Raw genomic sequence first — 26941 nt, forward strand, 5'->3', positions numbered from 1 at the left:
TCTGTTTCTCATTGACAACACAAACTAAAAAGCAGGAAATGTTGATGGAATTCATGGCTGGGTCTAACACTGAGAGTTCTGGATAATAAACCAATCTCAATGGAAATAATCTACAGCAACAGTGGAATGTATTGGTGATTTGTTATTCATTTCATATTATGCCAAAGAATTTTGTAGCAAAATTGTCTGTGGGAAAATCAGTTTGACATTTCTTTTGCAGAAATTTGCTGTTGTTTAAGATCATTTGATAACAAGGTTTATCCTTGTCTCTATTACAATTCATGTTTCTGTCCAGACCAAAGTTTTGATAGAATGACTAAAGTGACAGAGAGTCCATTTGGACTAAGCCAGTTGATGTTTCCTATTTTATGTCAATTTGTGACTTTTTCCTTGTTCAGTAGGAGACTATAGTATTTAATTACTGAAACTGGGCACATGCTTTTTGGACAATTATATTTTGACCATGTGCATTAATTTTTCTTCATCTCACTTTGCTAATGCAGAAAGTGGCTTTAAAAATGCAAATTGCCATAGCCAATTGTTTATAATGCACAATATTTTTCATTATGCAAACTGTGGAGAAATATTGTGTAAATAATGGTTTAAAAATGTGAAGAAGAAACAAAGGCGTATTGACTTCTATTATCGTTGATCTCTGTTGTCAGAAAGAATGGATACTTGAAAAAAAAAGAAAAACACTTTTATTCAAGAATCTCCGGCAACAACAGGAGAAATATTTCTATTGTGGTCAGAAATTAATTAGGAAACTTAACCAGTTAATCCGTGACTTTGCATCCATCTGTGAAGATATAAAATTCACCCTTCCTGGTGTTTCAGTGTTTGCAGTGCGATGCCATTACACAACCTTCACCCCTTTTAGTCACTGGTTAAGGCAAAGGGATGATAAAGAATCTAAATAAAGTAGGGATCAAAACTAAATAGTAAATTAGAAGTGAACTGGGCTAATACCAATAGAAAAGCCAATTTTCTGACACTGGTAACACCAAGTTGTGGAGTTTCATTGGTAAATGCCCCAAATCTAACTGCAAAAATCAAACAACAAAGGTCACATTTTGAAAAGGGGTGATATGCATGATAATTAGCTATACTCACAAGTCAGGGTGTTCAAGGTTTCTCTCATATGTGGATCCTTGTACAGAGTAGGGTTTACCATAGAACCATAGAACAAGGTTTGATCATATGTCTTCTAGTGTACAATGACCTGTATTGAATTACTTATATGCTTTTTCAACAGTTACCTTGGGTCAGAGGACACAATTGAACTCTAACCATAGTCAGTCATTTTTTTGTTAAGTGCTACTCCATGGAAAAGTGGCTAAAAAACTATAAGGAAAATCCTTTAACCTTTAAACATAAAGACCTGTTTATTGGATCATCAAATGAAAAATAAATGTTAGTTTCTTGCATTTTGCTTCAAATTATAACCAAACTAAAAATATGCAGTTTGTATCCTTGTTATATGACATTGACAATGAAAAAAATTGTAGAGATTTATATGTGGAATAAGTATTTGGCTTCCAAAGACAATTACTTGTAGCAGCTAAATTTGTGAACACAATATGCACTGACAAGTTAATAGTATTGTTTTAATTTTGATGATTGAAGCATCAGTTGGCCTTCAGGTATTTTCATCAGCTACCTAGTGAAGTGCTCACCATTTTATCTTCAGTTAAATTAATATGATCCATAGAGCTCTAATTTTCATTAATTTCTAGCAAGAGAATTATTTATCCTATGATAGCAGAAAGAATCCAGCTGGCACATTATTTGAGGGTTATGCAATTAAGTGGCTTACATAATTTGTTTTGTATTATATGATTGCTGATCCTGGCATCGGAACTGGACTAAATATTTCTTAAAGTTCAAGAAACTGTTAATGATTCAGTGACATCTTCACAGCTGAAAAAAGCACAAAATTCAGCTTGACTGACTTAGGAGGAAGCCTTGTATCCCCTGGCTTCCTTTGTTCCATTCAACTGGGTAGTGAACAGTGATAGAGCCAGATATATATTGCATGGAATATGGATTGGTTTGATCTTTTCACTTAATATTGAGTAGAACAGACCAATTTGTGAATGCTTGACATGAAACAAGAACAAAGAATTTGCATGGGAGAAAGGAAGTTAATATCTGCTGTGTTATGTTGGTGTAGCAGTTTTTTGCCTTACTGTAAACCTATAGAATGTAACAGGAGAAGAACTACTGGATGGAGGCACACTATGACTAGAAATACAGACAGAATTTAGTATAGAGAAACTGTTCCAGGAACCCAAAGGTCTGTAGTAACTAGTTCAACAAAGGAAAAGTCTAAACATTAAAACACTTGTATAAAATGGCATGGTCTTTAGTCTTGTGTTGCAGTCTTTCAATCTGTAAAATCTGTTTGTAACTTTCTTGATATGAGTTTATCTCACATGTTTACTTCAGTCACCCAGGTGATCTGGCAATGTGTGATTTAGAGGTCAACAGATCCAATTTCTGTCAGTTTCAACCACGATCCTTTGAACATAGGGTCTGCAGTGTGGAAATCAAAAATCAACGCAAGTTCCTATTCATCATTGGTTGAGTTATCTTCCCAAGCAGCCAGCCCTCCAGAGCCCAATCCAGTACTAGTCTGTGTTGCAGACACTGTCACTACGGTATGTAACAGAATGAGTACCAGAACACACAGTTTGAGTCTAGTGTTACACAGTCTTGATGCTGCTGACGAAGTCAGCGATGATCTGTGACACAATACTGGCTTGGTTGTTCCTCTTGCTCCTTTGGATTGTTTATTTGAAGCTGCATTATGGGTCTCCCATCTGACATCACAGCATTCTGGATCAGCATTGGTTGGATGATTGTTGGGCAGCCCTGTTTAGAAAAAAAATCAAGTATTTAAATCAAGATTTCTTGCAGTACTGTATCACAGATTGAGCACCAAACTTTTAGAACCCCTTTCAGAACTCATGCAATATAACTGTATAAATTAACATGTGAATATAAATATATAGATTTTGGATGTAAGAAATTGAACACTGAAGATTAAATATATCAAAAAAATTGAATATTCTGTCCATGTCATGCAGATGCAGCCAAGGTAACCAAAGGCAGTATTACTGGCACTTGAATGACAAGCTCTATACTGAGAGGTATGGAAGGAGACTTCGAGACAGTTAAATATTGATGGTTTACTGGGTTAGTAACCATAAGCAGTGGAACTGTTAAAAGGCAGCTGGGAAACCACTGAAATAATTCCAAATGTTTCATAATTCAAAACACTAACTTGAGTTTCACTCACGCGAGCTTTGGAATACAATCATTGTTATTTGTTCACCAGACTTCTCCCTGCCAATATGATACAATTAGTAATGACCTCCTCAGAGATGGAAGTGAGAATCCTGCTTTTAAAACAAGCTACCTGGATCAAATGATTGACGGCGATATTATTGGGCTGGTGGGTAGGAAGCCCTGGGAGACAGTGTAGTCGTTGGGAAACCAGGAAGTATGGTAATAATAGGACGTGAAAGATTTTGGAAACTGCTTCCAGGCCACAAGCAAGCAGACTGCAAAACTGGCTGGTTGCCCGTCAGAAAGGCCTGCAGAAGGTTTAGGTAGGTCCCTGAAGACAAAGGAGATATATCTTGTTTGTGGTGAATATAATGGTGACATCGTCTCCAGCAATGCTGAACCTTGGAGTGAAGGGATATGAGCTAGGAATTGTGAGGTATTCAAAAAGCAGCACAAGGAAGCTAGAGGAGATAGAGTAGTCAAAAGAGATGGATGTGGCAGTGATTGGGCACTTGAAAAGGTAATTTCATTGGGGGAGTGACCATGTCTGACCAGAAAGAGCTGATAACACCCTATCATTGGTGATAGAAAGGATGGTCCCGTCATCAGGATTTGGATGGATCCAGAATCAAACAGACAGGAAAGGCATCAGAAAGAAGAGGTTTGAAACCAAAAAATTGAAAGCATCAGCATCAGCAAGAGCCTGGGAAGTAGGCAAAGAAAACTGGCAGGAAGCAGAGGGTAAGCTGCATAAGAAGCATCTGAAATGATGACCTCAGCTTTCGGTGGGAACAAAACCTTGAACTCTTCTTGTTGGTTTTAGAGTACAAGGTTGTAGGACATGGATTGTTAAAGAGAATGGATTGCACAGTGGATTACTTTTACCTTTCACAATGACCCTGGTGCAGTGGCAGGATTTGACACTGGAGAGAGGAAGATTGTTGCCCCTGTTTAGCACTGGGCCAAGAAGGGGGAGATCATAGAGAGAGGGAGAAGATTGCTCAGTAGTGGGAAGGAGATGATCGGTGACAGTGGCAATCGTAAACTTTACCACAAGAAAATCAATGTTGAATGAGTCAAGCACCCCTCAAAGATAGCTCTCCTCAGACAGCACCTCATAGATAATCTGATGACTCTCAACCAACACAAGCCACAGAGAGCCCATAATTTCTGGATAGCCCTGAAATCCATTATAATATGCACATATGCAGAAAATATTGGGTTTTCTATCAGAAAAGACCAAGACTGGTTTGATGAGAGTGACCAGGAGTTCCAGAAGTTAATTAATGGCAAATGCAAGACGTTCTTAGAGTGGAAACTTCACAGTGCATCAAGAAAAAAGACACAGCTCTACGGGTACCTGAGGACCAAGGACAAACAAAAACCTACGACCTACACAACAAATGGTGCGTGGAAAACACACAAGAGGTCAGGCAACTCACTGGTGACCAAACAGGTGCAGATTCTTCAATGCTGTCAGAATCATCTCTGGTCCTCACTCTCAGAAGGGCACACACTGCTGAGTGCCGAGAATACAAGTGAACTCATCAAAGACAGAAATACAGTCAGTGTCTACAGGAAGAAATACTTTGAAGAACTCCTCAGCTGTGATTCTGTCCATGACATGAAAGCATGACTCCATTATGCAGCAGACTCTCTGGTCCAGATTCACAACATCCATAAGACCATAAGGTATAGGAGCAGAATTAGGACATTCCACCCATCGAGTCTGCTCCGCCATTCAATCATGCCTGATTTTTTAATCCCATTCTCCCAACTTCTCCCAGTAACCTTTAACCCCTTTACCAATCATGAACCTATCAATCTCTGCCTTAAGTACACACAATGACTTGGCCTCCACAGCCCTCTTGTGGCGACAAATTCCACAGATTCACCACCTTCCGGCTGAAGAAATTCCTCCTTATCTCAGTTTTAAAGGGACATCCCTTTATTTTGAGGCTGTGCCCTTGGATCCTCGGCTCTCCTACAAATAGAAACACCCTCCCCACATCCACTCTATCCAGGCCTTTCAGTATCTGGGAGGTTTCAATGAGATTCCTCCTCATTCTTCTGAACTCCATTGAGTGCAGACCTAGAGATATCAACTGCTCCTCAACGCTTGCATTCCTGGGATCATTCTTGTGAATGTCCTCAGCACATCCTTCCTTAGATATGGGGCCCAGAATTGCTCACAATATTTTAAATGTGGTCTGACCAATGCCTTATAAAGCCTCTGCAGTACATTTTTGCTTTTATATTCAAGTCTTCTCGAAATGAGCCAGGGCCATCCCCGATGACAGGAAGTTGTAAAAGTCAAATGCACACTTGGAGGCTGAGCTCCAAGTTATCATTGACATGTTCATAGAAACATAGAACAGTACAGCACAGTACAGGCCCTTCAGCCCATGGTGTTGTGCTGAACTATGTGAACACCCATTCCATGATCAATCTAACCCTTCCCTCCTGCACAGCCAATAGCCCTCCATTTTTCTTACATCCATGCGCCTATCTAAGAGTCCCTATTGTATCCGGCAGTGCACTCCAGGCACCCACCACTCTCTGTGTAAAGAACCTACCTCTGACATCTCCCCTGAACATTCCTCTTCTGACCTTAAACAGATGTCCTCTGGTATTGGCTATTGCTGCCTTGGGGGAAAAGGTGCTGGCTGTCCACTCTGTCTATGCGCCTCATAACCTTATACACCTCTATCAAGTCACCTCTCATACTGCGTCACTCCAAAGAGAAAAGCCCTAGCTCGCTCAACCTTTCCTCATAAGACGTGTTCTCTAATTCAGGCAGCATCCTGGTGAATCTCCTCTGCACCCTCTCTAAAGCTTCCACATCCTTCCTTTAATGAGGTGACCAGAACTGAACACAATATTCCAAGTGCGGTCTAACCAGAGCTGCTGGTTAGAGCTGCAACATTACCTCGCAGTTCTTGAACTCAATCCCATGACTAATGAAGGCCAGCACACCATACGCCTTCTTAACCACCCTATTAACTTGCACCGTAACTTTGAGGGATCTATGGACTTGGACCCCAAGATCCCTCTGTTCCTCCATACTGCTCAAAATCCTGCCATTAACCTTGTACTCCGCCTTCATGTTTGTTCTTCCAAAGCATATCACTTCACACTTTTCTGGATTGAACTCCATCTGCCATCTCTCCGCCCAACTCTGCATCCTGTCTATATCCTGTTATAACCTCCAACAACCTTCTACACTATTCACAACCCCTCCAACCTTCGTGTCACCCACAAACTTACTAACCCATTCCTCCTCATCCAAGTTATTTATAAAAATCACAAACAGTAGGGGTCCCAGAACAGAACCCTGTGGAACACCACTAGTCACCAACCTCCAGGCAGAATAGTGTCCATCTACTACCACCCTCTGCCTTCTGTGGGCAAGCCAATTCCAAATCCATGCAGCCAAGTCTCCATGGATCCCATGCATGATGACTTTCCATGCATGATGAGCCTACCACGGGGAACCTTGTCAAACGCTTTACTAAAGTCCATATACACCATATCCACCGCTCTACCTTCATCTATTTGTTTTGTCACCTCCTCGAAAAACTCAATCAGGGTCATGAGGCATGACCTGCCCTCACAAAGCTATGCTGACTGTCCCTAATAAGTCTATGCTTCTCCAAATGCTTGTAAGTACTGTCCCTAAGAATCCTCTCCAATAGTTTGCCCACCACTGACTTAAGACTTACTGATCTATAATTCCCAGGATTATCCCTATTACCTTTCTTGAACAAGGGAACAAATTAGCCATCCTCCAATCATCTGATACCACTCCTGTGGCCAGGGAAGATGCAAATATCATCATCAACACCCCAGCAATATCTTCCTTCATCTCTCATAGTAACCTGGGGTATATCCCATCCACTCCTGGGGACTTATCTATCCTAATACTTTTCAGAAGCTCCAACACTACTTCTTTCTCAACCTCAACATGCTCCAGCACATTAGTCTGTTCTACACTCACCTCACATTCGTCAAAGTCCCCCTCCCTAGTGAACACTGAAGTAAAGTATTCATTAAGGACTTGTAGTGTGAAAGGTCATGGCTATCATGTGACAGTGACAACATTGACCCCTCTGGTCAGATGACAGCATTGCTCATCAGGCCAGAAGACACACCACTGTCAATCAAGGTTTGGGCACACCTAACCATTGGCTTTTGTAAAACACCTTTGCACCTGGCCCCGAGTGATTGGCTTGTTTGAACCACCTGGGCTGGCTCCACCGCCCAGCCCTCCAGCAGTATAAAAAGTGCCACATGCTTGATTCTGTCTCTTTATCTCTCTGAGGGATGTTGTGGTAAGCTGTGCACTACCTACGGGTAATTAGTTAAGGATTCTTGGGACCAAAGAGCTGATGCTTGCACTGAGTCAAGGAGGGTGGTGGGGCCATATTGTTTCTTCCTTGATTTGTTTGTACCCAGTTTGTTGTGTGTGTGTGGGCACCTCACCCTGTTGTGATTTCCCCCACTTTTCGCGATCACCCATGTGTGTATGTGCATCTGTTCCCATTCATTCTGTTCCCGTGTTTGTCTTTGTGAATAAATCGTCTTCCAAAATCCAAACCCTGTGTCCAGAGTCCTCTACCTTTGAGACCCCAAAGAACCTTTTCTCACAACATTTGGCGCTGCAAGCAGGGTCTTAAAGGTCTTGGCTGGACACAAACATGGGAAGGATGTTCTGGAACAGGGGAAAGGAGAGTGCAGGCACTGAGGAGAGGATTCCTGGGTGGACTGATGAGAGTGAGGGATTTGGGAGCTTGGCCAGCATGCTGGCAGACCACAGTAAGCCAGTGGACTAGGCTGAGCAGTTAGATCCACGTGGTGAGAAACTGGGGCACCACGTGGTTGCCGTCCTCCAGAAGTCTGGGTTCCCCAGGGCCAGAGGGAGTCAAAGGGGTGCTTTCTGGCTGCTTGCATCCCTCCTGAGATGCCAAGCTGGGATTACTAGCCCGAAGCTGAGTACATGTCTCCAGAAAGGCATGGAGGTAAAGGAGCTCCAGCAGCACTGCTGTGTGCTGCAGCAGGCAGTCCAGACTGCTCTGACCCAAGCCAATGACCTCGAGGCCAGAGGTACTGAGGTTGCCCGCAGGCTGATTCAGCTGCAGCAGGCGCAGGCAGCCCGCCGGTCTGGCTGGCAGCTAGACCCATTAAAAAATTGAGCCCTGGTCCAGCGCAGCAACAAGCTGGACGCATGGTTGGGGTATGGGGACATATGGATGGATACTGATGGGGAGGGGGTGCCTGAAGAGCCAGGGTCCCATCACACCCGCCCCTCTGGAAAATCTCCAAATCCACTGACAAGATAAGTAAAGCAATGTCAGTTTCTTCTCCCAACCCAACATCCTCCGTGTTGGTGCCCTGATTACAATCAGCCCCTTTTGCTGGCCAGGACACATCATTTTCATGGCTAATACCAGGCTCCTCAAACAGGGACTCTACTCTGACCCCTGCCACAACAAGAAATTGCCAGGTAGATAGACAAAACTATTCACAGATGCTATCAAAGCCTCCTCAAAAAAAAGTTTACCATCTCCACTAACTCCTGGGAACTTCTGGCCTTTGACCACACAAAATGGAGAAGGAGCATTTGGGATAACATTGAGTCCATTCATTTGGTACACACACAAGCCCAATATAAATGGTGGAAGGACAGTACCACCTCCTAAACTACCCACCTATGGCAAAGAGTATGGGTCCCAAATGGCCTTATCCCACTGCCTCAGAACTGGAGTGGAAACAAGTTATCCTCAATCTTGAAAGACTGCCCAAGAAGAAGAATGGTGGTGGATGAAATGATTTAAAGGAAAGATGTAAGGAGTGGAAAAGACTGAGGTGCTTGAACCAGGAAGCAAAAGGGAATTGAATACAGAAGTATGGAAGTTATACTTCAGTTCTGTAAGTCATTGGTGAGATCACATCTGGAATACTATGCAAATTATTTCTCCCTTGAGTAATGGATTGAACCAGAGATGTGAAAACTACTGGATTAATGTGTTCAATTCCCAGATTCTTATTTAATATCCTTCTCTAAACATCTGCAATACTTGAGGCTCTTTTTATTGTTTTTTTTCTTACTTGAAATCCTTGTGTAACAGCTGCCATATATCAAGTTATTCAACTGCTTCCTTTCATGGAAGGACAGTTCAAAGTTGTGCAACCCAAACAACAGTGTGCAGCTCATTCTTTAGTTATGTTTCACATTATTTATGTTTGAGGAGCGTAACAAGACATCTTGTAAATTAATCATTAAATTGAAAAAACGATAAAAATGGTTGCTTGGGCTTACGTGACTTTGTTACATCATTGAAGTGCAGATTGTTCTGTGCCATATTTCTCTGGGCTTGAGATTTCCAGGAAATCTATCACTTTTCATTTTGTAATAAGTTGTTGACTAATGCTAATTACTGGTAAATATGAAAAGATTATGATTCATTTCATTCATTATACTAATTCAATCTTATCTGCCAAGACAATGATAGTCCTGTATTGGAGTAGCCTTCAGCACCATAGGAGAGATCATCTGATGTGCTGCTCACAAGCTGTTTTCTTGGTACTTGCATTCCTTCACCCCCTGCTGTCTCTGTCAAATTCCCAATGCAGAGTTTGCTTTTACAAACTGTATTTGTTTCTCCTTTGGCACTGGCACCCCACAAGACTGTGCCCTAAACCCCCTACCCTACTGAGTGTATCATGACTGCGTGGCCAGATTCTGCTCTAACTCCATCTACAAGTTTGCAGATGATACCACTGTAGTGGGTTGTATCTCAAATAATGATGAGTCGGAGTACAGGAAGGAGATAGAGCCCAGTGACATGGTGTCATGACAACAACCTTTCCCTCAATGTCAGCAAAACAAAAGAGCTGGCCATCAACTTCAGGAAGGGGGGCAGTGCATATGCTCCTGTTTACATCAATGGTGCTGAGGTTGAGAGGGTTGAGAGTTTCAAGTTCCTCGAAGTGAACATCACCAATAGCCTGTCCTGGTCCAACCACATAGACGGCATGGACAAGAAAGCTCACCTGCGCCTCTACTTCCTCAGGAGACTAAAGAAATTTGGCATGTCCCCTTTGACCTTCACCAATTTTTACTTATGCACCATAGAAAGCAAACTATCCAGATGCATGACGGCTTGGTATGGCAACTGCTCTGCCCATGATCGCAAGAAACTGCAGAGAGTTGTGGACACAGCTCAGCACATCACGAAAACCAGCCTCCCCTCCATGGACTCTGTCTATACTTCTCGCTGCCTCAGTAAAGAGCCAAAATAATCAAAGATCCCACTCACCTCAAATATTCTCTCTTCTTCCCCCCTCCCATTGGGCAGAAGGTACAAAAGCCTGAAAGCATGTACCATCAGGTTCAAGGACAATTTCTATCCCGCTGTTATATAAGACTATTGAATGGTTCAGTAGTACAATAAGATGGGCTCTTGACTCTCAATCTACCTCGTTGTGACCTTGCACTTACTGTCTACCTGTACTGCACTTTCTCTGTACAGTAACACTTTATTCTGCACTCTGTTACTGTTTTACCTTGTACTACCTCAAGGCATTGCTGTAGTAAATTGTTTTGTATGGACGGTATGCAAGACAAGTTTTTCACTGTACTTCGGTACATGTGACAATAATAAACCAATTTACTAATTTACCTTTAACTTTAGCTCCTGCATGCAAGCAGATGTGGTCTGGTGCTTTTCTGTTTACAGTCTATTTTCATGTCAAGTGCAGCTGAATTCATGTGTGACCTTGTCAGCTTGCTGGGGTCAAAGACAACACTGATTTTCAAACATTCCCCTCCTCTCTCCCTTTGTATCTGCCTTTTCAAACAATTGCAAACAAGTAGACTTCTCTTTTCTCAGGGCCAAATTATTCCTTCCATTAAATGCTCTATCATATGTGCCATTGCAACTAAAGTCCTAACACAAAAAAGATAACAACATGCTGATAACATGTGACACTCCTATAGAATTCATATTTGAAGCTAGCTTACAGGAAGGTAGATAATTTGCTCAGATTTTAATGCATATACTGAAATGTACATGGAACAAATTTTATAATTGCAACCTGTCACCTGCATTAAAGATTGTCTGTCACACGTTCATTTAAATGTGCTTCACATCAAATGACTCACCTGCACAGAGGAAACTTGGCAATCCACCATAGACAAGGTCCTTATTGTCTGGTAAAACAAACGGACACCTGGTCTGGACCTCTGAACAATACTGCTTGCACGGAATTCTGGAACTACAGTGAAACTGTGAGGCCTCAAAGTATTGGGAACACAACCAGGCTTTGTAGACAGTCTGTAAAGATAAGACATGGGACAGTGTGAGCAGGAATCAGAAATGTTCACTGAAGTAAATTGATCATCTTTAAAAAGAATAAAACACGTCACATATAACAAAAATGGCTTTAAATTGTAAATCATGTTTAATGTTCGTATGAGTTTCAAGATTGTTGCCTTGCGCTAGTGTTTATTGAAAAGCCCTTATTACAATCCAGCAGCAGCACAGGTATGAAATGGGCTCACTTTTGAGCCATGCTACAGTTCATGTGTAAGTGTTGTCCTGAACCCAGTATCTAACTGAGGTCTGAGTCTTGATCTTCAAATACCCCTTTCCTCTTTCAATCAAAGGCTTGAAAGAGGTGGTGAATTTCATCATCAATATGTCTACCTTTGCTGAGAGGTGGCTCCTGAGGTATGGGAAAGGGTTGACAGTTTACGTTTTCCAGCATCTCACCGTGAACCTTTATTGTCAAAGGGCAGTGTGGCACAGCAGGGGTTGGGTGATAAAGGTCCATTGTCTTGTGGATGTTGAGTGCAAAACCCATCCTCTTGTATGCTTCAGTGAACAAGGTGACAATGACTTGGTCTCCGAGGGTGTCCAAACGCAAACATTGTCTTAATACTGCAGCACAAATGAGGTTCAAGTGACTTTGGTTCTGAGTCTCCATAGGCTGATAAAACTAATAGTCTACTAGACAGCAATGATCACTGTACTCTAATGCTTTTGAGCCCTGGACTACGCAGAGCAGGCATCTCAAAGCAGTGCAAAAATACCACCAATGCTGCCTCTGCAAAATCCTCCAATTTTACTGGAAGAACACCAGTTTCCTCTCGCTGGTCAACATCCCCAGCCTTGGGGCCCTAGTTACATTCAGTTGACTACTTTGGGCAGGAAGTGTTTGCATGCCCGACACTCTATTCTGAACTCTGTTATGAAAAGAGGTAAAGATTTAAGTACATGCTCAAAATCTGCAAAATCCCCACTGACTCATGGAACTCTCTGCCCCATGACCATTCAAATTAGAAAAGAAACATTTGGGATGGTATTGGGAACCTTGAGATCATACATCGGGAGCAGACAGAAGCCATGCACAAGCGGTGGAAGGAGTGCATCACCTCACAAACGACTCATCTGCTCACTATGTCGGGCACCTCCTGCCCCATCTATGGAAAGGTCTGTAGTTCCCATATTGGCCTCACCCAGCCAACTCAGAACCCACAAAAACAGAGTGGAAGCAAGTCATCCTCAATCCTGAGGGACTAGCTCTTGAAGAAAGATCTGAACCGAACCTAACACTGGAGAAAATTAGACTGAGATTCCTTGGAGGAGTTGGTTTTTATGCATTTTATGCTGAGCTTCTTAACATCCATTTTACACATTTAGCATTGGTAGGGAGCAGTATCAAGTGATTGTGCTGTCATGCTTCTCATTTACCAAGGAAATATTATAATATTTCATTCATCTCGAGCATTTTTACTGCATTTGTTATTAAATAGAACACATTTCAAATGCATCTCAAGTAATATAAACATGAAGGTTGATAATGCTGCCAAGGGTGGGCAATGATGAACATGGGAGGATGCCTGACCCATTTTATCCAGCTGACTGATTTCCAAGCCTATCTCTCTTTTTTCTACCCCCCTTTTTGCCTCCTTACCTTTGACCTATCCCCCGGTGGATCTGCTCTCCCCTCCCCCCACCCCCGCCTATCACTATCTCTTACCTGCATTTCCCTATCACCACCTTGTGCCCACCCCATCTCCCTTCTTTTGTCCACCTATCACTGCTCTGTTTTTCCTTCCTATATACTGGGCTTCTCCTTTTCATATCTTCAGTCCTGAAGAAGAGTCCTGACCGGAAATATTGACTGCCTGCTTTTCTCCACGGATGCTGCCTGGCCTGCTGAGTTCCTCCAGCATCATAGTGTTTTTCATCTAGATTCCAGCATCTGCAGTCCTTTATTTCTCTGATGTCCTATCCACTCAAGTGCACACTTCATCATTATATCTTTTCTTTATTTCTTTGTGATTATTTCCCAATTTTCTCAGTAAATTTAACCAACCCGTTTTCACTCATTTTCTTTCTCCTTGAAGGAATTGATGCCTCATTGAAACTGGTAATCCTTGGCTGTCTCATCCAAATGAGTTGTTGTTTACTTGTGAATCTTAATTGTGAATGGTTGTGAACTATTCCAGCAAGGATTCCATCTAATCAAAGCATGGTCTTCTCCTTTCCTGATGTCTTTCACACTTTTAGTCACCATTAGATACAGGGAAAGAACATTCACTGTCCTTCTCTTCCCTAGGCCACAAGGCCACTCGTATTGCACCAGCTGTGATTAGTTAATTCATCACTAGTGGAGTCCAAACCTGGGATTTTTATCTGTATTCCTCTGACACTTTTGGGCCAAATTCAAGATAGTGTCATTTGTATCACATTTTGTTCTACTTAAACTATTTGCCCCTGACCTTGACTGGGACAGGTTTGCCAAGGAAGCTGGAATAGGATTGTGCTTTGGGAATTCAAGAAGCTCAGGATTCCAGACCTGCTGCTTTGACCACTGTAAAATTTACGGCAGACATCATCTTTTTCCCATCACCTCCCTTTCATAGAAGACAGCCTGATTCATAATCACAGCTTCTTACTGAGTGGGGAACAGAATGGAGGAAGCCGCAGCCTAGACACAGGTAGGTCCCAGGAGCCTACCGCCAGGGTAGTGATTGCACTGATTATGGGATGAGTCTGATCACACACCAGTACTCATTGAGGGGTCAGTGGAGGAAAGGGTGAGCAGTTCAAGTTCCTAGGCGTCAACATCTCAGAGGATCTATCTTGGGCCCAACACATCGATGCACTCACAAAGAAGGCACACCAGCATCTCTACTTTGTTAGGATTTGAGGAGATTTGGTATGTCACCAAAGACTCTTGCAAGTTTCTACAGATGTATGGTAGAGAGCATTCTGACTGGTTGCATCACTGACTGGTATGGAGGCTCCAATGCGCAGGATCGAAAAAGGCTGCAGAGGGTTGTAGACTCAGCCAACTCCATCATGGGCACAACCCTCCCCACCATCAAAGACATCTTCAAGAGGCTGTGCCTCAAGAAGGCAGCATCCATCATTAAGGGCCCTCACCATCCTGGATATGCCCTCTTCACATTACTGCCATCGGGTGGAGGTACAGGAGCCTGAAGAACCACACTCAGCATTTTAGGACCAGCTTCTTCCCCTCCACCATCAGATTTCTGATTGGTCCATGAACCCTTGAACACTACCTTGTTATTCCTCTTTCACATTTATTTATTTTTGTAACTTACAGTAATTTTTATGTCTTGTACTGTACCACTGCTGCAAAACAACAAATTTCACGACGTATGTCAGTGATTACAAGCCTGATTCTAATGCTGATTATGATTCTGACCCTGGGGAAGGTGTAGAATCATGTGACGATTGCAAATCCCAGAGGGATATTGATAATCCTTGAAGGATTTTTTTTTGGGTTGCTGGTTGCAGGGATGTTGGTAAACCAGGGTGCTTGTGGGTCAAAGATTCAGAAGAGATAAATGTTTAACTTTCTGGTCGAGGGAAGGTGGTTAGCTTGGGATTCAGGAGAAAGCATTCCTTCTCTTATCGACCCAGAAATGGTTCTGTAAAGATACTCATCTTTTCCACACAGTGGTCCTCACCTCCATTCAACTGTTGGGTTTCTTGAGACCCAGCAAACCTGAGCAGCCAGGGTAGCATCTGGAAGAGAGATAAAACACGAAGCACGCAGCTTCAACATAAATGGCCAACCTTCCACATGGGAGTGAGTAGATGGCTGTACTCCATCCCACCTCCTATAAAGCTGCAAGGTTGAGTTGAGGTGACTTGGTCCAGGTTTGAGATTTTAAAAATTCTCACAACACATACAATGCAAACCCATCCCTTTTTTTGCGCACAAAACTTTCATCCATCACCAAACAATATTTTCCATTTTTAAAAATCCTCTAGAAGAGTGCGAAAGACTGATGGCTGTATCCCTGTGGTATTGGTTTCACCTCTCAGTCAGAGGGCAGTGTGCTGGCAGTCCAAAGAACCAAGTGCATGTTCTAGGCTCATTTCCAATGAAGGGGTAATACAATGTTGCACTGTTGGAGGCACCATTATTCCAATGAAAAATTAATGTCAGGCCCTGTCTGCCCTTTTTAGGTGGAAAAGTCCCCATGCCACTTTTTTTTGAAGAAGGACAAGGTAATTCTAACCTTATCCTTGTCAATATTTATCCTCAACAAAAATCATTTAAAAAATTATCTGGAATTATCACACTACTGTCAATAGCCTTGCTATGTTTATAATTGTGGCTCTGTGTTTCCTACAACAGAGACCATATTTCACATGTAAAAACCTTTAGATGTCTTGATGCTGTTGAAAGGTACAATTACCTATAAGTACAAGACTTCTGGTCTTTTATCATAAATTTCTCTGTGTTGGAGCATTTCCTTGGGATCTAAACATTCCTTCTCGACTTTTTCGGTTACTTCATCCTACAGTTGACTTGCTGAAGTCTTTTGAGAAAGGACCCTCCCACAGCCAAATATTCCAGGATCATGGTTGATTAGCCGGACCTGTATTACACTGATAATCGTGGTGGTTGCTGCTGCAGCTTCCTTTAGAAACAGCACATGGTAATCCTCTGATAAACAGAGAATATACCCCTTTCAACGTCAGCTGGCAACAAGAAATCTCAGATACAGCCTGATTTATCTGGAATTCATTCTTAGTGCAACAAACTCAAGGAATTCCCATTGGTAAACTCAAAGCAGCAATAATAAGGCCCTGGGAAAGAAAGGGCAGAATCAGAGGAAATGACACAAATGCTCAAAAAATGTAAAAGGCAGTAAAAGGCAGCAAAAGAAAAGAAAATCAATGTATAGGTATGGAGAATTACTGTCAAGAAGTATTCTGTGCCTCCAGCTCATCCATTAGTAATTCTGGGTGCCCATTTTACTTACCACAATGCATTCAGAACATAAATATTTCATGCCCAAATTCTAATATTGCAATGAAATGTCACCTCTTTCCTGCCATTACTTTTATTGGTAACTGGAAATCCTTTCCTGCCACAAAGCTGGTTAGATCATGAAAAATGACCGTGCAATTGTCTGCTTTTACATTCAGTGGCATCAAGGATGGAAATGGTCTTTGGCAAAAGTGCCAAGCCTTACAATAACAAAATGACAGCCTCTTTCCCCTGAGTGTTAGAGGTTCTATTCCACTGAAGTCAAGTTGCCAAATAACTTGTGCTCACTCCATACTTTACGACTGATTTCACACTAGTTGGACCAAATCAATATGGATTTAGCCCCTCACTTGAACTTGCTGCTCATCCACACTTATGATTGGCAGCAACTAGGCCCCAGCTGATGTACTGCTGAGGCATTGGCCCCAGAGTGTACCAACAGCCTTCGACCGCAGGCAAAGCTGGGGGCAGAAGTTCATTTCCTGTCAGACTACTGAGGCTTTCTAAGAGTTGTTAAATGCTAAAAATCATTTAAAAAATATTAAAATGCTGTAAAAAGCTCAGCACTGGAGAATCCCAGCATCTTTGGCCATGCAGAGCCCAGTGACTGAGCAAAGTGACCAATGTATGAGCATCTGTCACTGAAGCTAAAGTGGAACGGCACAAGACCAGGATGTACTTAACAGAGTACAGAATGCTACTTGAGTGTGTCCCTGGAAATAATGACAAAGAAAACAGTAGAATAGGTCCACAGACTTAGCCCAATTTGGCACAGATCTGAGTTCCAATATCCAAGTCCCCAAATACGTCAATGAGCACGATCACATAGTAACGTTTAGTTCCACTTCTACAATTTGGCCATCTTCATCACTGGCATCAGCTTCCACAAACTAACTACCTAAACTCTTCCAGAACTATTGTGCTTGCATCATTAACCCTACTTGTCAATCATGTTGCTCCTTATTACCTCACTGTTCTCCACTTGCTTGATTTTATGAATTCCTGTACAATTTCCGATGTTCTCAATCTAAAATCTGCTCTAGTCTACTTCTTATTTCATGCTCTTCACCCTTCTCAATTGACCTTCACATGCATCCCTTCTCCTTCCCCTTTAGTTAGTTTATCATTGTCATATGTACCGAGATACAAGGCCTTGCAGCTATCATATTTCTGTTTCAGTACAACTTGCACATCTACCCTCATCTTTGAAGCTCAGATCTTCAACTCCCTCTAATCTCTGCAAATTCCCTTATTCTTGCTCAATGTCTACACCCATCCTTACCAATGTCGAACTGGAATTTTACACAGTTAAGAACATTCCAGTTATCACACAGGGAGAGAGGCTTAGGGTGGATGATATAGTTAGGGACTGCAGGGGAGGTCAAGGCTTACTGATGAGTGCTGAGGTCAAGATGACAGTTGGCTGCCGAAAATTGGTGAAGGTTGAAGTGATAATGAGGAGGCAGCTGGTAGTTGGCTGTGATCACTGGGGACAGGATCAGGATTTGGGGCTTTTGCTGAGGATTGGATCAGTACATTGGGGGTGGGGTTAGTAGCCAGTGGGAACAATATTGTTAGAGAGTAGACTTGGTGGTCAGGAATGGGCAGGGTAGGTAGGATTAGTAGTTATGGGCAATTCATGCAAGGAAGATTGGTAGTCAGTTAATAGCTGGCTATTCCATGTGGTCAGCTGAGGGAATGATTGGTAGCAATGTGGGGTGTAGGATTGGGTGTCGGAGGTGACCAGTGGGAATAGAGTTAATAGAAGTAAATATTGGGTTAGGATCAGATTTTTTCATCTCAGTTTGAACAGCCTAAGATTTGCCACCTCCCTCTCATCACTTTATTCTTGGACAACAGCCTTGAGAGGTTTCCCTATTTTGTTTCGAGCATCTGAATGTTTTCCTCATGTCAATCAAACAGAACTGCATGGAGTTTTCAAAGGACTGTCTGATCGTTCACGGATAGCGAACAAACTCTTGGTTGGTATAATAACTTTTTACCCACTGGTCCATTAGAGAATAGATTGAGCCAGGAGACATGACAACAACAATCTTAAGCACATCTGTTCCAGTAAATCTGCCTACAAATCAATCAGAAGACTCTGCAGCTAATTGATCCTAAATCCTCAGTGCTATTGCTTATATTTTATTGATTTAAGTTCCTTACCTACTCCAGAACAAAAGTTGCTTTTGAAACTTTCTTACTATTTTCTCATTACCACAGACAACGTGTTGTTTGGTAGGTTACTTGGCTCCTGTAAATTGGGAGGTAGGAATATCAGAGTGGAGTTGAAGGAGATGTGAGAGGGAACGGGTTACAGGGGGATGGAATTCATGTGAATGCTCTGAGAGCCATATAGACTTGTTGGGCTAAATAGCCGCCTTTGCTGTCATAAGAAATATATGAGAAAAATCCACACAACCTTATTCAGTTCATCCAGACAATTTACCAGAGTAAATGCTACACATTCGTACAGAGCTTTATCTACTGAAAATGCATTGAGAAATAATAGATGGGAAATACTGCAGGTCTCTCTAAATTCCATGCCTGAACAGATAGTACATACGTTCAGTAAATGAAGGTTTACAGCCCTTATTTTATCAATGCATTGAATTCCAATATCTTGTGATCCAAATGCCCTCAATGTACTTTGATCCCAGAATGTATCTACAACGAACCATTGACTTTCCATTATCTATGGAGAAACAATCGTTGTGTCGCAGAGTTAACCACACTATTTTAATTTCTACATTTCCGCAACAGGTTATGGTTTATTCAAGTTTCGTGATGTATTTTGTGATCTCCACACAATTCAATGACAGCATTGACATTCTTCATTCTTGAGATGCTTGTGTTACTGACAGTTTGCTGTTAATTGGCCATTCCTAACTATCTTTGAGAACTTGATAGCAGACATTTTTACTGAACTGTGGTGCTCTGTGTGGCAAACATGTTCCAAAAATGCTAAATGGGGTACACCTACATATTTGTGTAAAAACATAGTGTAGAAAAACATTTCAGTTCTAGAGGTTGATCCACGATGAGCCATCACAAATGTAGCAAAATAAAAGCATCTGTTTACTCAATTCCATCCTTTTTTTTTGCCAGCTCCTCTGACTGTATCACAGCCCTACCTAATCTTCCTGGAAAAATAAAAAAAGTAAACTAATTGAATTTAAGCAACTCATAATTTTTGTATTTATAAGACTTTGGATAGGAATTTAACATTAAAATCACCTTAAAAATTACACACACAGATTTATTGACTATCATATTTTATTAATAAGAATTTATGTCTAAAGACATACTGTTGGAAAACTGCAATTTCTGTGTAGATGTAGTTGCTGCCCTGACATCAAGAAATTCACATGGTCCTTGTAATCTTTGTACACCGACAATAACAGTTTGTTTAATGGCCAACTCATTCTGGAGTTAGAGATAGAATTCTTGATGCTCTTGACAGATGAATACATTTCAGTGACGTTTCATTCTCTTATTGAACTTATTTTGACTGCTGCCAGGAGTAGTCTCGTAATATGAAATCAATTCAGACATATTCCCAAAGCAAATGGGTCAAAAACTAAGAAGCATAGGTTTAAAGCAAGTGGTGCAAGCTTTAAAAAGAGGGATGGGAATTTTTCCCACAAGGACAGTCGGGGTCTGAAATTCACTGCCTGAAAGGGCAGTAGAAGCACAAATCCTCACAATATTTAGAAAGTACTTGGATGTGAATGTGAAGAACTGTGACATGAATCACCACAGACCTAGAGGAAAGACCTGGGAGGTGGGGAAAGATTAAAACACTGGCATGGCTTCCTCTTTCATACCTTTTCTACGATTCTCTGAAGCTTCTGCTTTTTTGCCAAGTTTGGCCTCAAACACTTTATGTTACACTACAGAATTTTATCTAAAACCCAGTTGCTAAATGTGATTAGGAATTCAATGTGTGAATTTTCAGTGTCAGAAAATCATGACACAGACTTTTGTACATATGACTTATGTAAACATGGAGGTTAATGTCGATGCAAATGTGATTGGCATCACTCTTGTGACGTTCCATTGGGAATATGTGGTTTGTTAACAGCACAGGCCTCGATTTCAGGAACAGGTCTAACCTGGTCAATGAAGGTTGGCTCTTGTATTGGCTAACAGGCTACAGGTTAGATGATGGGGAATTCAGCAGAGAAGACCTGACTCCACTCCTCCTGGATGTTCCTGGCTAGGTCCCATGCACTACACTCCTGCCCACCTTTGATGGTTCAATGTCCTCTCTCACATCAAATGGGAGTGGTATCCATCTCCATACACCCACTATGCCATGAGAGGACATATTAGTTGAAGGCCCAACATTTGTGGTTCCAACATGCACAAGGTCCAGCCACCTCCATTAAAGCTGGCCCAGTTCTCTGCAAAATGCAGTCCCAATGAGCCTTTTAGTATATTGCTAAATTTCTCATCCCCTGAGCTAGGTCACCTCTTTGTCCACTGTTACAGGGACATCTGTGGCACACACATGACTTGAAGCCAGTGAGCATGCAGATTTTTTACAATTATAAAATAATTAAAAGAAAATAGCTGGTTCAGAATTAGTGAGAACTAGAAGCCACAAAAACAAATTTTGTAATGGAGAGTTACAAGTCTGTGCCGACAATCAACCACCCACTTACATGAATCCTACATTAATCCCATGTTTTATTTCCTCCACATTCCCATCAATTCCCCCCAGACTCTATCACTCACCTACACACTAGGTTCAATTTATAGTGGAAAATTAAACTACTGGGTCAGGATTGAACCCAGGTTTCTGGTGCTGTGAAGCAGTGGCTCTATGAGCTGTGTCACTGTGTCACTCTTATGTAGCTCCTTTAACATTCTTGTATCCAAAGAGAACACTAATCAAGCAAAAATTTACATTGAGCCAAAGAACATGCTAGTTTCGGTGAGCAAAAACTTGCCAAAAATGTAGGTTTAAGGAGCATCATAAAGGAGGACAGGAGTATAAGAGCTTTGGAATTGGGAGGGCGAAAATCAAGGCTCCTATTGGTAAGGCAAAGGAAGTGGTCAGAATAGGAGCAATACAGAGTTCTTGTATGGCCATAGGGCCAGAAGAGGTTACATAAATAGGATGGGCAAGGCCATCAAGTGATTTGAACTCAAGGGGACAAAAATTAACACTGATGATGCTGGTAGCACGAACTGGGGTCAGTGTGCACCGGGATGAGGTGTGAATGGGACTTGCTGCAGTTAAGCATGAGAGTTTAAGATGAGTTTAGTTTATGTAAGGTGGAAGACTGAAGGATTGGCAGGAGAACATTAGAACAATAACTTGGACTCAGACAGAGAGAGCATCTTTAATGTAAAAGAATCTGTCAAGGCATTTCAAAGGAGAGTTGTCATACATTTGACACCAAAGCACTGAAGCACACAAGGAGAAACTGGACTGATAATGCAAAGTCTGATGAAAGAGAGAGTTTGAAGAGTGTTTTAAAGGAGTGAGAGGAAGTGTAACAAAAGCATGGATATGGCTTCAGCAAGACATGAGCTGAAGGAGGGGTAATAATAAACTCATGATAAAGAAATATGGTTGGAAACTTATCTCAGGGTCAGATTGAACAAACTTGCAAAAAGCCTGGGCTAGCCTAAGATTGTGATCATCAAGGGGAAATGATGAGGATTGCAGGAAACCTAGGGCAGCACTTGGAAAGTGTGAAATGGCTGATACATTCCTCTACTGTCTCCTCTAATTGCTCAAAACTCACCAGCAAATTAGAGTGGCATCAGGGCTATAACGTGACTTTCTTCCTTATTTACACTGTAACAGTTAATAAGGTAAGTTGAAACCTTAAAGCATGCAGTACATTTCCAGTCATGGTTGTAGTAAAGTGCACTGTTTGCGTCGACTGTATATGGTGGATTTGTGTGAAGGCATTAGTTGCTTAGAATTACATATCTCCTAGATAAGGCAAAGGAAGATGTAATGTATTTTTGATGAAGGATCTTTGACCTGAAACATTAACTCTGTTTCCCTTCCCAAGGATGTGGCCTGAGCTGCTGAGTGTTTCCAGCCATGATCTTATTGAATAGCGGAGCAGGCTTGACAGGCCAGGCGGCTTGCTCCCATGTTTCTGTTTCTATTACAGGTGTAATACCTTTCCTCCACATTAGATGGTGGTATTTGACAGTTTAACAATGATACAATTTGTTTCAGCAATGTGATGGACAGCAAGCTACAGATGAGTGTCTGGTCTGGAAAATCAGAGCAATACCACATTGTACAATTAATAAAGTATAAGTTCTAATTGCCACTCACTTCCTAATGTCATGAATGTGATATTACACACTAGATTTGTACACCATTGCGGTTAGAAGGCTGAGGTGTTTCCAAAGATCAAAGGGCTTGATAACAAAAAAACACTATTACCTCTGGCAGGAAAATCCAGCACAAAGAGGCAAAATCCTAAATGTGGAGTCAGGCTGCTTCTGAGCAAAATCAGGAAGTGCATGGTAGTAATAAGGAGCACGCAGTATGAATAAATGAATGGTTGGAGTATAGAATTTGCAGAAAAAAGGCCATTTGGCTCTAGGCTTGTGCTGGTTTTTTGTAACAACTAACCAGTTAGTCCCACAATCTCACTCCTTGCCTGTAGCCCTACAAATTTTCTTTCATAAATGTAATTAATAATGAAATCTTATTTTTTGAATCTGCTGTCACTATCCTTTCAGACAGTGCATTCCCTATCACAGCAATTCACCTCAGAAAAATATTTCTTCTCATCTCATCCTGGTTTCTTTTGACAATTACATTACATTTGTATTGTACAGTTATCAGCCTAACCAACCGAGTAAATGATTTATTTACTCTTTATTTACTCTACACAAAACCCTTCACATTTTGACTGTCTCTGTGAAATCTACCCTTGATATTCTCAGCTCAAAGGAAGAGAATCCAAGTCTTTTTGTCTCTCCACATAACTGCAGACTGGCATCACTGTACCAATCTCCTCTGCATTCTGGTTGTTGTATGTCACACCACCGGCAATCAAATTCCCCGTTTTCCCTCCCACCTATCCCCACTTCTTCCATTTTATATTAGCCCTCTATCTAGCTCATTTTTAAATATTGACATTGGCTTTACTTTTAGCACTCCTTTGTACATCCACAATCAATCGATCTATGTATAACGTTGTCCCAGATCCCTTATAAATTTTTGACAGGAGACAGAAAATGAGACAACTAGCAATGGAAACATATGCACACAAGCACATGCCCACACAACCACACATAGGCTAAATGACAGTTCAAAGCCACTTTAAGATACATGTAACTGACATTCCATATTACAGTTCTTAAACAACATTTCCTGTCAATTACCCCTTGTAATACCTTGAGAAATCCACTATTGTTTCCATGGACTATAGTTGGATGTATTCAGACCCTGCAGGGAAGTGGAAGCGGCATACTTACCACCCCAAACATTCTGATGGTTGATGTCACAGCTTCCCATTGCAGCACAACTAGAAACCACTCAACGTAGTTTTAAAATAATAACTATTTTAAACTGTAAAGTAATTTGAAAATGTATCTGCCAGCAAGTACTTTAATTAATAGTTATTAAAGAGAAAATAAACATTGCATCATATAAACTTCTGCAAGTTCAATGTATAGTATTTGTATTTATTTGTTTCAGCATGTGGGTGCTGTAGAAGCAAAGAGGGCTTATTGACAGCAGTCTCACACTAATTAAGTGGTGAACTATTAAATGATGAAGAAGTCCAAAATCAAATCTCAATTGTCTGCTTCTGTTATTGTATTTTAATTCTTTTTATCCATGCATTTTCAAACTGTGCTCTGGAATCAGGTTGCTTCATTGAGTTAAAAAAATATTCTACTACCAATAATTACAAAGTAAAAAGGAGCGCTTCCCTCAGAATTGAAAACAATTTGAAAAAATGGAGAATTGGGCTTATAGTGTAGTAGTGTATTATTGGTAGTGTAGTAGTTAGTGTAATGATATTACAGAGCCAGTGACTCAGGTTCAATTCTGGCTACTGTCTGTAAGGAGTTTGTACGTTCTCCCTGTGTCTGCGTGGGTTTCCTCCAGATGCTCTGGTTTCCTCCCACATTCCAAAGACGTACGGGCTAGGAAGTTGTGGGCATGCTATGTTGGCGCTGGAAGTGTGGCTACACTTGCGGGCTACCCCCAGAACATTCTACACCAAAGATGCATTTCAGTGTGTGTTTCGATGTACAAGTGACTAATAAAGATACCTTATCTTATGTAGTATTTACACCACTAGCAGCAATGGTAGAAAGCAGAAAGGTTTGAAGACAAAGTTACGGTTAAATGCATTGGCATAACATCAACACAACAGCAGATTACTTAATCATAGGTGAGATTACAGATCTAATTAAGTTCAGTTAAGTATCGCTGGCGTAGACTACACTGAATGTGACACATTAAGAATGTTGACCAGTTGAAATGCTTCATGCGTCACAACAGTTTGCAGATAGAACTACCAGTGGCTGGAGATGATTATACCAATCAAACATTTCTGGGCAAAGATTGGTCAGAAAATTGAAGCCTGATTGGAAAGATGTGCTTCAAATGGAAAAGAATGCAGAAATATCCCAGGGTATCTATATCATATTTACAGGTTACAATATCCATATCGAGCTGGGTACAAAACTGTTAGCTTCAACTTTTCACACAGACTGAAGAACTGGGTGCAGGAAGTTGGATAAATCGGAAAAGAACAGAGTTTCAGTAAAAACAAGACAGTGTGACTAGGTAAACACCAGTGTTGCAGTGCCTGAAGCAGGCAAGACTGTGGTGAACAGAAGTTGACAGATCAAAAGAATACTTAAGCAAATATTAACTACTCAGAGAATCAGAGAGAGAGATACTACATACCATGGAAACAGGTCCTTTGCAAGCCCCCCCACCCACCCCACCAACTCCCCAAGTTCATGTGACCATGACGCACTCATCTTTACACCATCACTCATCTACGCATAAGGGTCAATTTACAGTGGCCAGTTAACCTACCAACCTGTGCTGTATGACTCTATTTCTCTGTGACTCCATGACTCTGGAGGTCAGGACTGAAATTGTTCACTGGAGCTGTATGGCAGCACAGCTCTACTAGCTATGCCATTGTGCCATCCCCAACAGGTATCATTGTTGTCCAGTTTAACAATGAGATGTTGATAACTACAGAACACAACATTCCACAACAGTCTACACTTCCGCTGAGTTACCAATGCATAGAAGAACTTGAATATAACTGAGCTTACTTTAATTAAATCTTGAGTGGAAAATGGGGAACAGGCAGTTGAGACAGTAACAAAATTATAACAAGCTATGAAGAAGGACATTAAACAACATGATAACATCTGTGTGTTAAATCCATTTGACAAATTTGACGTTCAAGAATGAAAAATTAGACCTGAGAGCCCTGATAGCTACATACTTAAAAGAGATATCTGACGAAAATAGGGAACTAAATTAAAAGTCCGCACATAAATCACTAAATTTCTGCAAGAAAACATTGAAAAGTTATGTCATGAGTGTGTTCCTCAAGATGAAACTATGGAAGAAAGGACAAAATTTGATAGAATTGATTCAAGAAATAGTACCTTAAGTCCAGAAGTGCCCAAAGACATGATCAAAGAAACTTTGTAAGCTTGTTAAATTTGTAAACAATGCTGAATAAGGGAAAACAATGTAGTGTGTAAATAAATGACAGATGTGTATGACATCTCTCTCACTTTCATGGGGCAGTCCCTTGTGGTTGAGTGTGACTCCCCTGTGGGTTCTGGTGTAACTGATAAGGCCAATGTGGGATCTACAGAGACTGCCACAGTGGAGCAGGAGGTGCTTCATGGGAATGGAGGGATTGGTGAGCACCCTTTGCCATTTTTTGCAGGGTTTAATGTGGTCTGGATGAAGAAACTCATCGTTCTCTGAGTCATACTGAATGTTCCTCCTCATAGGCCAAGAATTCCCCACAAATTGGGGCCCAGCGAGAAGGACCGGGAGGGGGGATGTTGCACTCTTCCAGGGAGGCTTTGAGAACATCTGTGCATCATTCCTTCTGTCCTCCTGGTAGTCCCTTATCATGTCAAACCTTGGGATAAAGTGTTCATTTCAGGCATCTGGTGCTGGACATACAAATGACCTGGCCTGTCTTTGAGAGCTGACTGATTGTAATTGGAGCCTTGATGCTGGAGATGTTGGCTTGCAACTGATTTTGGTTTACTTATCCTGACAAAGGATATGGGGGCAGAGCCTGTGGACACAATACTGGTACAACCTATGCAGTGC

At 41.5% G+C, this 26941-nt stretch overlaps 1 protein-coding gene across 1 annotated transcript in view; it reads right to left on the reverse strand.

Moving 5' to 3' along the window:
- Nucleotides 1–611: 611 nt before the first annotated feature.
- LOC127576287 (NALCN channel auxiliary factor 1) overlaps nucleotides 612–26941 on the reverse strand; it is a 650923-nt gene continuing 624593 nt past the window's right edge. Inside the window, exons 2-3 of the mRNA XM_052026774.1 lie at nucleotides 11456–11627; nucleotides 612–2874 (exon numbers count right to left, since the gene is read on the reverse strand). Coding sequence (XP_051882734.1) covers nucleotides 2570–2874; nucleotides 11456–11627 — 477 coding nt within the window. The 3' untranslated portion in view covers nucleotides 612–2569. The remainder of the gene's footprint in view (nucleotides 2875–11455; nucleotides 11628–26941) is intronic.

This window comes from Pristis pectinata, chromosome 11, assembly GCF_009764475.1.
Source record: "Pristis pectinata isolate sPriPec2 chromosome 11, sPriPec2.1.pri, whole genome shotgun sequence".
Classification (NCBI taxonomy): domain Eukaryota; kingdom Metazoa; phylum Chordata; class Chondrichthyes; order Rhinopristiformes; family Pristidae; genus Pristis; species Pristis pectinata.